We start from the raw sequence: 13,249 nt of genomic DNA on the forward strand, positions 1-13,249 counted from the left end.
AACTAGGTTGCTGCTGGAAGAGGTGCTAGTGAGGCCAGCAGGGGGTGCTCACCCAGTGGTCTGTGTGGGTCCTAGCGCCCCAGTGTAGTGATGGGGACACTATACTGTCAACAAGCACCGTCCTTCAGATGAGACGTTAAACCGAGGTCCTGACTCTCTGTGGTCATTAAAAATCCCAGGATGTCTTTCGTAAAGAGTAGAGGTGTGACCTCGGCATCCTGGCTAAATTCGCCCATTGGCCTCTGACCATCATGGCCTCCTAACAATCCCCATATCTGCTGATTGGCTTCATCACTCTGTCTGTTCTCCACCAGTAAGCTGGTGTGTGGTGGGCGTTCTGGCGCACTATGGCTGCCGTCGCATCATCCAGGTGGATGCTGCACACTGGTGGTGGATGAGGAGATACCCCTTGACTATCTAAGCGCTTTGAGTGTCTAGAAAAGCGCTATATAAATGTAAAGAATTATTATTATTATAATTATTATATGCTACAGAAAACAAATTCAAACATGTATAAATGGCTGTCAACAGGCTCGACATAAATGGCTGTCAACGTGTTCCCTCCTGACTGCTTGCTCCTCTGACTGTCTACCCGCTAGCACGTCTGGTTTTGTGACTGAGCAAAGGAAATCTTAGTGTGAACAGAGAGATTCACACTCGTGCATTATTTTAATGTGCTTTTGCGTTACAATAACGTGCTCTCGCTGCTGCTTCTGCACCGCTTACACATACTGTAAACACACTGCAAACGGAGTACGTGTGAACCTGTATAATGTTTAACAAATATATTTCAACACCTGAGGCACTGCTACAATTTATGAGCTCTATGAACAATGCATGGCAAAACAGAAAAAAATTTATTTATTTATATTTTTATAAAAATCTAAAATCTAGAAAGTTTGTTACACCTTTACTATAGTGATTATTTTGACTTATGTCTGTTCTAGAGATGTTACAACTTTTTGATAAATCTTTAATTGGTTTTCTTTTGGAATAATATGTAATATGTAATATGTTTCAAATTGATCCTGAATGCATTTATGACTGTAAAGCATATATATGTGTGTGTCAAAATTGTGATTGAAATCGAAATCGCAAAATTGATCAAAGAAATCGCGATAGATTTTTCATATCGCACAGCCCTAGTTCATTCAATAAATACAGTTAACAATCTAGCTTCTGAGTACTAAGTTATTAACCCAACAATAGCTGGGTCAGTTCATTTTTTTGCAGTGGGGCGCGCAAACATATGTGTTTGGTTGTGTGGGTCGCGAGTTGAAAAAGGTTGGGATCCACTGGTGTGGAGTATCTCACGTAAATACAGTAGGTTATGGATTTAGTGAACTTGAACAGATGGGTGAAAACTAAACGTGTGTCAGTATTTCATGCATGTGTTCCAGCATTCCATATTAAATACCTATCTGTCATTAATGTTACCCAACAAAAGATTATATATATATATATAATATATTTTTATTAGTTGCTCCTTTTTCACTTCTGTTAAAGGGATAGTTCACCCAAAAATGAAAATTGTCATAATTATTGACAATTTTGACAAATTTTTTAAAGATTTTCCAAATTCAGTCCTTGATTCAAATTTCTCATAAGCTTAATTGATTTTGTTTGAAGAGAGTAGAATTAATCATTATTTTAATTTGAAAACTACATATAAAATAGCTACCAAAATAAATTTTGGTAACTACAGTTTGGCTAAAACTACTGACTAAAAGTATGGACTAAAAGTTGTCAAAAATGCAATGACTTTTCGTCGACTAAATCTATGAAAAACTCAAATGACTAAAATGTGACCAAGACTATTAAGCATTTTCGTCTCAAGACTAAGACTAAATCAAAAAAGCCTGCCAAAATTAACACTGGTGACAGAGTTGCAGCGCTTCTGGAACCAACCCCTCTCACATAGGGTTCCTGTTAAAGGTTTCTCTAGGTTAGATTGGGGATGGTCCAACCCAAACCCAAATCTAAAATTGAATTGTTGGTGGCACCTTAGTCTCTCAAAGCCAGACCTTCAGACTGATGGCTGAAGGTCTGGAATTCATTTTAGCTTTCATTGATTCAAGGTATGTTCACTTGACCAACATGTCAAACGACCAATCACAGTTTGTTTCGTTCAGCGTTATGTTTCAGGGTGAGGAGATGTTGCCACAATAACAGACCGGTGTGTAAAACTCTGAGACGTATTTTATAGATTCTATGCCACAGACTTTAAATATTTAACATTCTTTTGAAAATCCAGCGTTTAGATGATTCTTATAAGCGCTTGTAGTCACAGTTGTAAACAAACTTCTTTTGTCAGGGGGTTTGGCGCCATTATATCTTTGTTTCCAGGTGGAAAGTTAAAGAACATGACACGCATGTCTCCCGGAAATCCTGTAGAATTCATGATCTGATGAAGAATTTTGACCCTCCTGAAGTGTTTCCACTTTTGTTTCCCATATGCGTGTTTTTTACACTATATTTTTGCTCATAAATAATGAATGCAGCCTTGCTGAACTTAGAGACCCTGGTCCTGATGGAACTGCTTTGAAAGCCTGTACCGAATGAAAAAATAAGAGTAATTGCAAATGTTCATGTTGTGACGCATATATCTTTTTCTGTTTCTTATAGAGGACTAATGATGAGAACGGGAACTGTTCTGGGAACAGTATAGAGTTTCCCACCACTAATCTGTATGAGCTGGAGAGCAGAGTGTTCACTGATCACTGGTCCATCCCATACAAGAGAGAGGAATCACTCGGCAAGTGCCTCGTCGCCTCCACCTGCCTGGCCAGACTGGGTGAGTTCTGATGGTTTTTTATGTACATCATTTAATGTGTGTAGTCTAGAAGGAAACGTCACATCTGAAATGGATTTTCTTCCCTGTAGGCCTGGCTGATGCAGATGAGAACTGTAAGAGGTTCATTGACCGCTGCATGCCTGAAGCCTTCAAAAAGGTTTGTGTGTGTGTGTTTGAATAAGCAGGCATGTAAACGCATGCACGCTATCAGGTGTTTGTAATAAATTGTTAGAAACGGCTAGATGTGTTATGTTTAATAACTTGGGTGTTAAATGGTGTTGTAGTTGCTGATGTCCAGTGCGGTGCACAAGTGGGGAACAGAGATTCATGAGGGCATCTACAACATGCTGATGCTGCTGGTGGATCTGGTCGCAGAGAGAGTCAAACAGGATCCGATACCCATTGGCCTTATGGGAGTTCTCACTATGGTACGCATGCCCTTTTGCTATTACATTAGTACTTGTGGTTGGCAACTACAAAACGCCATACTAAAAATGGATGATAAAACAACAACAACAAAATTATATATATTTTTTTATAATATTGCCCTTCTATCTAGGTCTACATAATATTAACATTTACATTTTTTTTTTTTTACCAGAAATTAACATTTTTAGCAAATTAACATTTTAAGCAAACAGCTATTGTGGCCACGTAAAGTTATAAACTTTAATATGAGAAGTAAAATACACAGAGACAACATGAAGTTAAAAAAATTATAGATGTTGTAAAAAAAAAAAAAGAAAAAGTATCTAAGATGATTGTAGATAAATTAATTTAGTACAAATAAATGTCACAAAATTTTCACCAAATAACTATATTTAATGATTTTTTTTTCAGTTAAATGTTTCATTCAATTTATATAAAACAAGTAAATTTTTTCATAAAATAATAAATGCATAAATGACATTAATATTTAATACAATACATACATAATACATAAATGTTGTATAATATTTACCTGTGTGTGTGTGTGTATATATATATATATATATATATATATATATATATATATATATATATATATATATATATATATATATATATATATATATATATATATATATACTTTATTGATACAATTTAAAAAACACATTTAAAGTTCACCTAGTTCACCTACAAATTCTGTCATCATTTACTCACCCTTAAGTTGTTCCAAACCTGTATGAGTTTCATTCTTCTGAATACTGTTAACAAAAAAAAGATATTTTGAAAAGTGTCGGGAAACAAACAGTTGCCGGTAGGCATTGACTTCCATAGTATGGAGGGGAAAACATACTATACAAGTCAACAGGGACCAACAACTATTAGGTTGCAAAACATTCTATGAAATATGTTCTTTTGTGTTTAACAGAAGACAGAAACTATACAGGAACTATTTGGAACAGCATGGCTGAACTATCAACCTTTCGAGAGTTCTGCAATTTTACATCACCAACATATTCATTGCAAATATATTGCGAATATGGACTATATCAGGCCATCTTGGGCTAAACCTGTTTCCCTGTACTTTTTGATTGACAGGCTTTTAACCCTGATAACGAGTATCACTTTAAGAATCGTATGAAGGCCTGTCAGAGGAACTGGGCAGAAGTGTTTGGAGAGGACAACATGTTCGCTGTTTCTCCCAGCTCCAACTACCAGAAGGTACTGCAAATACACGTGTGTGGGTGCGACAGTTGACTTGACATTCCTCACTCTCAGAAAAACTGGTTTCGTAGATTCCAGCACTCTTGTTTTCAGCAAAATAGTAGTACAGCGTTACCACCCGCTTTGTATGTAATAGTGACAATAATGTGTTTTTTGAACCTTAAACCATGTTAACACATTGCATTAAATCAAATAATGTAATAATTGTAAATAATTTTTAGAATCGTCATGTGACCCCTTTAACTGCACAGAAATAAGGACTCATTCATGTTCAAATTCAAAGAAACAAGTTGCATAAAATAAAAAAATTCTACATTGCATGAAATTTATGTTCTGTGTTCTGATTGGACCAGGAACCTCACGGCTGGTTGGTGGACCTAGTGAATCGGGTAAGAACTTAAGTAACACACACTGATAGAAGGAATTGTGTTTTATTGTATTCTTTTATTAGATAAATGTATGTGGTGTTCGATGACTCTGAATATGTCTCTGGATTATATCTGCAGTTTGGAGAGATGGGCGGCTTCACAGCAATTCAGTGCAAGCTCCACCAGGAAGAGATAGAGATTGGGGTAAGAATGTGGACGTCTTTGAATGTTACTGATGTACTGTAGAATTGTTATTTTTATTTATGGCATATGCTCATGGCCAATAAAATGGGAGAGTTACTGTTGATATTATTATAATAATTCTAATTGTTGGCTTATCTGTGTCAGGCCAAATTTTGGTGCATCCCTTGTGGAGTGACTTCATTTTACAATTTGCAATGAATGCGACAGAATTATATTCAGTTCAGAATCAAGTGGCATTAATGACTGAGCTAAAACGTTGTTTCCCGTAATTGTGATTTCTGTGTAAACACAGATGCGGCTTGTTTATTGCAGATGTAAATCTAAGCTCTGCCAATGTTCTGTTATTTTCTCAAATGATTTCTTAACAAACTAATGGATTGGACTAAAACGTAATTGTAAAGAAAAAGGAAACTTTGAGGGGTAGAAAAGGTTTTCAAATGTAAAAAAAAATACAATAAAAATGCAAAATAATAACCTTTTACCACAACTTAAGTGCAAAAGAGATGTTGGTTGGTTGCACACTCGTTGCAGGCTACAAGATACGAGCAGGACAGGCTATCTTTGGGTTGAGAGACCTGTAAGCACAGTAATGGAATTGCAGAGAAATTAATGGATAATTCATGGATAATCCATCAGAGCGAGAGAGTAAAGTAGTGGTGTCTGGATGAAGAGAGGAAGTGTGTGTGAGATGCTGAGAGCGAGTTGAACGAGGGCAGATTCTATTATAGCATGTGTGCTAAAGAGCATCCTACTCACAGCAGACAGTGAGAAAGAGACGAGAGCAGGGGGATGAGAGAGAACATGAGATTCATATGGCTGGAAAAACAAAAGAGCATTCAGGCCTGTTATTCAGATATGCACTAACAGAATTGCTTTTAAACGCTATTTATCATCAAGCCCTTTGATGCAATGTGGTTGTCTGAAAAAATATAAAAAATTTAATTAGTGGGATAAAAGCAAAAAAACCTACCATAGCTCTCAAACACCAGCTACTGTTTTATAGCGTCAGACGGATGGATAGATCAATAAGTTGTCAAACAACCGAAGTTGATTGTGAGTCAGTCAATTAATTAGATAAACAAATTGATCTAGATTAATCTAGGTATTTTTTCATCTATATAATCTCGTAAAAATCCTTTAATTTATTTTATTTTTATTTTTTTAAATAGAAATTAGTTAATGCTAATTAAAAACAAATTTTTATTATTTTTCTTTATTATATTTTTTTTTTGTCAAACATTTGTCTGTCGTCATGTTTTTGTTTGGTTTTGTGGTTGGTTTTTGTTTTGGTGAGTTTTTAGTTTTTTTGTTTGTTTGATTTGCTTAGATTTTGTTTTTTTAATTTTTTTTAATTTGTTGTTGTTTCTTTGTTTGTTTATTTTGCCTAGACTTTTTTGTTTGTTTGTTTGTTTGTTTAAAGTTGTTTACCATCAGTGTTGTTTAAGGGTGTACTCACACTAGGCACGGTTGCCGTGAACCGGGCCCGAGTACGATTGTCCCCCCTCCCCACTCCCCCTCTGGCCTGCACTCACATATAGGGTTTCAGCATTCGTGCCGGAGCACGCTTACGTCATTATGGTGCAACGGTTTCGGGATAAACAGGAAGAGCGGTGCTCTCTGAACACAATGGAGTCCATCGCTCTGTTTTCTTTGTGGATAATTTGTGTCGTTTGGTCCACAGCCCTCTCACAGCCTGTTGTTAAACAGATGTGTCGCCTTAGTGGCGCGAAAATTTTCACGTAATCATGCTGCTCGTATGAGGGTGTTTGCAAGGTATCAGCTGAAGTGCAGCAAGGACTTTGCAGTTTTTAGTTTTTATGCATTTTGCACCTCTACCGTAGACCAAAGCGACCCTTTCCCTGCCATGTTGGTTTTGAAGCGTCGCAAAACCGTGACGCAACGCGTCCTTTTCCGTGCTCCGGCACGGTTAGCGCTCACACTGCATGCGAACCGTGCCCGAGTCCAACTGAACCGTGCCCTGGCCCACCTCTTCCAAGCGGGCCAGGGCCGGCTAATCGAGCCACGCCCGGGCACGGTTCGGAGCACTCACACTAGTCAAACAAACCGCGCTTTGATGGTCAAACGCACTCGGGCACGGTTCAAACTGGCTAGTGTGAGTACACCCTAAGAAAACCAAAAAACATTTTTTTTTATCTCTAACTCAAAAGTGTCAAAAAAAAACACGAAAACGAAAAGACAGATTCTTCGAATGTTTGACGGCTTCATTATTTTTAGCAGATGAGGTGTCCGCTCCTTCTTTACGAGTGTGTAAATGCTCCCCCTTGTCTTGGAGCTGTGAAGCTGCCTTGTTTTCGGTTCTGCCCACTTGTCTTTTGAAGGTGGGCATTAGTATGATCTGGGTGCCAGGGCTGAGAGACAGAGCTGGCGACAGGGAAAAGATGCTTTGATTTAGGATTTGCATATTAATGGCCTTAACACAGGAACAGGAAGTTGGAGGCGAGCGTAGGGGGAGGAATTCTTTTCAGGGACACATACAACCTGCTGTGGCCACGTAAAGGAAACTCTGCTGGTTCATCGCCAGCTATGTTTCAATCTCAAACATAAAGGGATTCCCTGCTACAGTAGCAATTTAATTTGTAGTGAGTCAATTAAAGCGAGAAAACAAGAGATGGATGCTGTCTCCTCTGCTCCACTGACTGGACTAATTCATTCACTCTCTCCAGTGGATGAGAAGTCATTTGATGCTGAACAGAGGAGTGATTCATCAGTGCTGGCGTATATCTCTAAAGAGATGTATGCCAGTTGAGAGATGTTGTGTAAATGTTGTATAAAAATCCCTGATTTTGTTTTTCACTCTTTAATCGGGTATCTCTGTGGCGCCATTAAAGGAACTGTTTCCCTTAAAATGAAAAATCTGTCATCATTTGCTCATGTTCTGAGCCTATGTCTCTCCAAACCTGTATGCTGAATATTTAAAGAATTTTCTCATGGCTCTCTTCCATACAATGGCAGTTGACCCACTCCCGGAAGTTAGTCATACAGGTTTGAAGCCACATGATGGTGAGTAATGATGACAGAATGTTAATTTTCGGTTCAGTTTTACCGGTTTTAAATCCATTCAGCTGATCTCCAGGTTTGGCGGTAGCACTTTTAACTTATATTAGCAAAGATCATTGAATCTGAATCAGACCGTTAGCATCTCGCTCAAAACTGACCAAAGAGTTTATATATTTTTCTATGTAAAACTTTTCTGTAGTTACATCGTGTACTAGGCAAGGCAAGTTTATTTTCACACATTTCGTACACAATGGTAATTCAAAGTGCTTTACGCCAAAGAAAGTAAAATAATCATGAAGAAAAATAACAAAAAATAAAACAAGCAATTTAAAAACTTTTAAAATGATTAAAACGTTTACTTAAAATCAATTTAAAAACAGTTAGAAATTGATTTTATATATAAAAAAAACCAGTGAAAATATAGTGCAATCAGTTCGGACATAGCACAGTGCACAGTACTAAGACCGACAGAAAATGAAAAGTTGCGATTTTCTTGGCTTATATGGCTAGGAACTATACTGTCATTCTGTCGTAATAATCAAGGAACTTTGCTGCCGTACCATGGCTGCAGCAGGCGCAATAATATTACGCAGTGCCTGAAAATAGGCTACCGTTGGAAGTTAGCTGGGAACTATTTTCAGGAGATCGGCTGAATGGATTTGAAAATGGTGAAACTCAGCTGTTTAACTCTAGGGGAGTTGGAAAATTAGCCATTTTCAAAAATAGTGGAGTGTTCCTTTAAGAGTTTGCTTACACTTTGTTGATGTTTCATGTATCCAGCTTAGAGAAACATTTTGTTTTTAGCTGGGAAAAATGTTATATATTTGTTTTTGTGTGTATATGTGTGTTTCCTCAGTGTATATCAGCTCTGGTTCAGCCGCTCGGTGTATGTGCAGAATACCTCAACTCAAGCCTGGTGCAGGTGAGTGTTTCCGCAGTCCTTCTGTTCACCTTTTGTTTACCCTGGATGGAATACTTGATTCTGATTGGTTGGAAGTTATGTAGTCTAGTCGCTAATTATGTTGACAAGTTTATCATTTTGTATTAATTTTTGTCTAGATGAACTAGTCAAATTTATATAAGCTTAAAAAAAAATAATATATATATATATACGACCAGCTGACATTTAATTTAATGCTTTCCTGTTACATGTAGTTGAACCTTAGATATTTGGTTTATATAATCAGATTTAAAAGGTAAATGACATAGCTTTGATATGTGATATTGACTCATAAAAAAATGCATTTGAATCAATGTGTTTTTGAACAATAGTCACTAGAGAAATTTCAAGGGCATTCTGCAATGTGAGCTTCAGCTTGAACTGGTTGGTTTTGTTGTATTTTGTAGCCCATGCTGGACCCAGTCATCCATAAGATGATAACATATGTGCAGAACCTGGAGGAGAAAGACCTGAAAGACAAGGTAAGGCACCTGCATGCATTCCGTCTTTCATTTTAGTGAGGTAGTGTTAAAGTTTCATAACTTTAGAGCTGAATTTTGTATTTAGTGTAAATGTTGACATATATTTAATGGAAATATAAATACACATTAAAATATAATGTGGGGAAGTCGTGGCCTAATGGTTAGAGGGTTGGACTCCCAATCGAAGGGTTGTGGGTTCTAGTCTCGGGCCGGACGGAATTGTGGGTGGGGGGAGTGCATGTACAGTTCTCACCTTCAATACCACGACTTAGGTGCCCTTGAGCAAGGCATCGAACCCCCAACTGCTCCCCGGGTGCCGCAGCATAAATGGCTGCCCACTGCTCCGGGTGTGTGCTCACAGTGTGTGTGTGTGTGTGTGTGTGTTCACTGCTCTGTGTGTGTGCATTTCGGATGGGTTAAATGCAGAGCACAAATTCTTAGTATGGGTCACCATACTTGGCTGAATGTCACTTCACTTTCACTTTCAATATAAAGTTTTAATATAAAATAGCAAACCTGTTTTATAAGATTTTTTTTTCGCACACAAACCATTTTGTACCCTCATAAAAAAAAAGTTTTTTTCAGAGAGAAACAAAAAATTACATAATCCTCAGAGTGAAAATGAATTACAAAATGTAGGGTTGTTAATGTGCATTGATTATGCATTTTTCATCTGGATTGAGTACCATGTTTTAAATGATTAAAATGTCATTCTGTTTTAAATTTTGGTAATGTTTGAGAGACTTTAACTCACCCTTGTTGTTTTTATGTATGTCTCTTTCTCTCAAAAGCGTTTGGTGAGTATTCCAGAGCTCTTGTCGGCCATTAAGCTTCTGTGCATGCGTTTCCAGCGGGAGCTGGTGAACGTGGTGGATGACCTTCGGCTGGACATCCTTCTTCGAATGCTCAAGACGCCCCACTTCAGTGCCAAGATGAACTCCCTCAAAGAGGTTCAAATTCTTTTCCACATGTTAGTGCTCTGGAGCTTAAAGTTCACGCCTGAGTTCTTCCCTCATGTTGATGGCTTTGTGCTCTGATAGGTCACGAAACTCATTGAGGAAAGCACAGTTTCCAAGACTGTGAAGAATGCCATTGACACAGACCGACTCCTGGACTGGCTTGTAGAAAACTCAGTACTGTCAATAGCTTTGGAAGGTAAGACAGGCTCTGATTCAGTTTAACGTATAAACATTCAATTTAATATCAAACTCATATTAGACCTGTTAGAACATCTGCTTTCATATAGGTTTACCAACAGGCCATACGTGGGAAATAATACAAAACACAGAATTTTTTGCTGTTTTTGATCATGAAAATAAATGTACTTCTGCACCCTAACTCAAGCTACTAATGTATGGCGTTATTTCCCTGTCAAATGTCGAGAGCGCATTTGTAGCGCGAAAGTACATTAAATATAAGCACAAATCTCTCTCCTCCAGCGTGGAATATAATGTGCGGAGCGCGAATCTCTCTCCTCTAGCGTGGAATATAATGTGCGGAGCGCGCATGGGAACTGGGTGCGCTCTCTGAGATACACGTTGCTCTTGTAAGAATTTTCTCTGGGCTCGTTTAGAGAGTATGCCTGCACTTAAAATGTGTTCAGTGCAATTGCGAATCTCTCCTCTTCGCTTAAAGTAAGTGTGTATGTGCTTAGATGTCCCGTGCGTTCGCGCATGGCCAAGTAATCTTCTCTTCGATTTCTTTCTCTTTGCTCTTGGCATAAACGCTGTCAATACGGCAACAACCAATCAGAAATGGGCTTCAACGACTGACCAATGAAAACGCGACATCGTACATGGAATCTTATTGGTTGATATTGAACCGCACATGGAACACATGGAATAAGTTCACTGAAGTTCAATCAAGACGATACATTTGACATATTTAAAATCAAAACAAATAAAACTGGTTACCTGAGATCATCGATTCAGCAGATCCATCTCGGCTCATCTTGATTGAACTTCAGTGAACTTATTCCACGTGTTCCATGTGCGGTACTTTCGCGCTACAAAAATGCGCTCTTGACATTTGACACGGAAATAACGCTATACTAATACTGTTAAATCAAGCTACTGTCAAATGTGCTTTTTTCTAAGAGACCAAAAAAGTTATATTATTATTATTGCTGCCTGCAATGTTAGAACATGCTGAAGCTTAGAAATCTGCTTTTCTATTGAGATATTTTTGTTTAAAAATATGTCTGAAAAAATGTCAAAGAATTCAAAAGCATGAAGTGTTTGTCACGTTCTTACTGTAAAAAGTAATTTAAAGGCTCAATTAACAGTCTGGTTCCTTCAAATATCTCTTAGGAACAATATCTGCCTTTAAACTTGAAATAAATAATTTATTATTATCAATATTGACTGATATGATTTTTTTATCATGATAATAATAACTTATCACTCAGCCCTAGCCCTATAATTTAGCATTCAAAACTGTGCACTTGAGCGTTTATAGCAGCAGTCAACAAAACAAGAACAACGCATGCTTAGAATCAATGTTAATTATATGAACAAATATTGTTTGTCGCAACTTTCATCCACAAACGTTTTTCACAGACGAAAAACAGATGATGACTAAATAAAAGCCAGTTTAAATGACAAAAACTATGACAAATCTAATAATATTTTTGGATTGGAAACCAAAGGCAGTACATAAACGTGTCTTGTGATTGGACGCTCACACTTTCACATTGAGCGAATCATCTGTGTGTTATTAAAGTGTTCATATGGCAGAATCTCAAACTGTTGCTTTGTGCCTGAGCCTTTTCACCTCACCCACTCATTTGTGTCATCTCTTTATTCAGTTGTCTTTATTCGACACCGCCTCATTCTCTTCTCTCTTTGTTCTGTTTGCATTTCTCTTGACACTTTCTCTTTTCCCTCCTTCACTTTCTCTTTTTCTCCTCTCTTTTACTTTTAAGCCTTAGTTTGGTTTACTTTCTCTTTGCACTCTTCCTTTCGCTTTCTTTGTGTTTTACTTTTAGGTTTCATTTTGCCTTTTTTTGCTAGCTTTGCCTTTCAATCTCAAGAGCTCTCTCGCTCTTATTTTTCTCAGTGGACTTTGTTCTGTTTTGTGCAATGAAAGAAACCATGTTTGATGTATTTAATGTTCACAAGGATTTTTTTCGAGGGTGCCTTAGTATTGGGTTGCTGTGATTTTACAGATTAAAAAAAATAAGTCAGGCAAAAACTTTTGGTTTATAAAAGTATCAATTGTAAAGTTGAGGGTAATAAAGGAAATTCAATGTCTGTGATTTAAAATGTTAGTAAATTAGATGACAAGATATGGAAAACTGACGTCTTTACATCAGTGAGTTTATAATGGAGCTTGTCTCTTATTTTAGGATTATTTTTTTATTGCAATCCAGTGCTGTATGAGAATAATGGTTTTAGGTAACACTTTGTTTTAATGTGTCCTTGTTACACGTTACATGATCTTAATGTTAAATTATGCATAATTATATGCAAGTAACTCAGTAATATTACTGAGTAAATTAAATGTAGAATTTAAACGTAGAATTACACTGTAACAAGGACACCTTAAATTTAAATCTAACCGGTTTTTATTAAAAAATAAAATAATAAATAAATAAATAAAACATTTTTTCTGTCTCTCTCTCTCTCTGTGATGTAGGAAACATTGACCAGGCCCAGTACTGTGACAGAATAAAGGGAATCATTGAGCTTTTGGGCAGTAAACTATCATTGGATGAACTCTCCAAAATATGGAAAATACAGGTGAGCTGTTTCTTTAAAGACCTTCAAATCAGTGCTTCAAAACTACATGAATT

The 13,249-nt window shown here is 37.1% G+C and overlaps 1 protein-coding gene across 2 annotated transcripts in view; it reads left to right on the plus strand.

Moving 5' to 3' along the window:
• Positions 1–13,249, plus strand: part of LOC127983906 (ubiquitin carboxyl-terminal hydrolase 24) — a 60,214-nt gene that overhangs the window by 11,305 nt on the left and 35,660 nt on the right. For both annotated transcript variants that reach the window (XM_052586300.1, XM_052586301.1), the window contains exons 2-12: positions 2,626–2,794; positions 2,884–2,951; positions 3,079–3,222; positions 4,319–4,441; positions 4,798–4,833; positions 4,951–5,016; positions 8,891–8,956; positions 9,382–9,456; positions 10,248–10,406; positions 10,497–10,611; positions 13,093–13,196. In XM_052586300.1, the coding sequence (XP_052442260.1) occupies positions 2,626–2,794; positions 2,884–2,951; positions 3,079–3,222; positions 4,319–4,441; positions 4,798–4,833; positions 4,951–5,016; positions 8,891–8,956; positions 9,382–9,456; positions 10,248–10,406; positions 10,497–10,611; positions 13,093–13,196 (1,125 nt within the window). The remainder of the gene's footprint in view (positions 1–2,625; positions 2,795–2,883; positions 2,952–3,078; positions 3,223–4,318; positions 4,442–4,797; positions 4,834–4,950; positions 5,017–8,890; positions 8,957–9,381; positions 9,457–10,247; positions 10,407–10,496; positions 10,612–13,092; positions 13,197–13,249) is intronic.

The sequence above is a fragment of the Carassius gibelio genome, chromosome B20, assembly GCF_023724105.1.
Source record: "Carassius gibelio isolate Cgi1373 ecotype wild population from Czech Republic chromosome B20, carGib1.2-hapl.c, whole genome shotgun sequence".
NCBI classification, from domain to species: Eukaryota; Metazoa; Chordata; class Actinopteri; order Cypriniformes; family Cyprinidae; genus Carassius; species Carassius gibelio.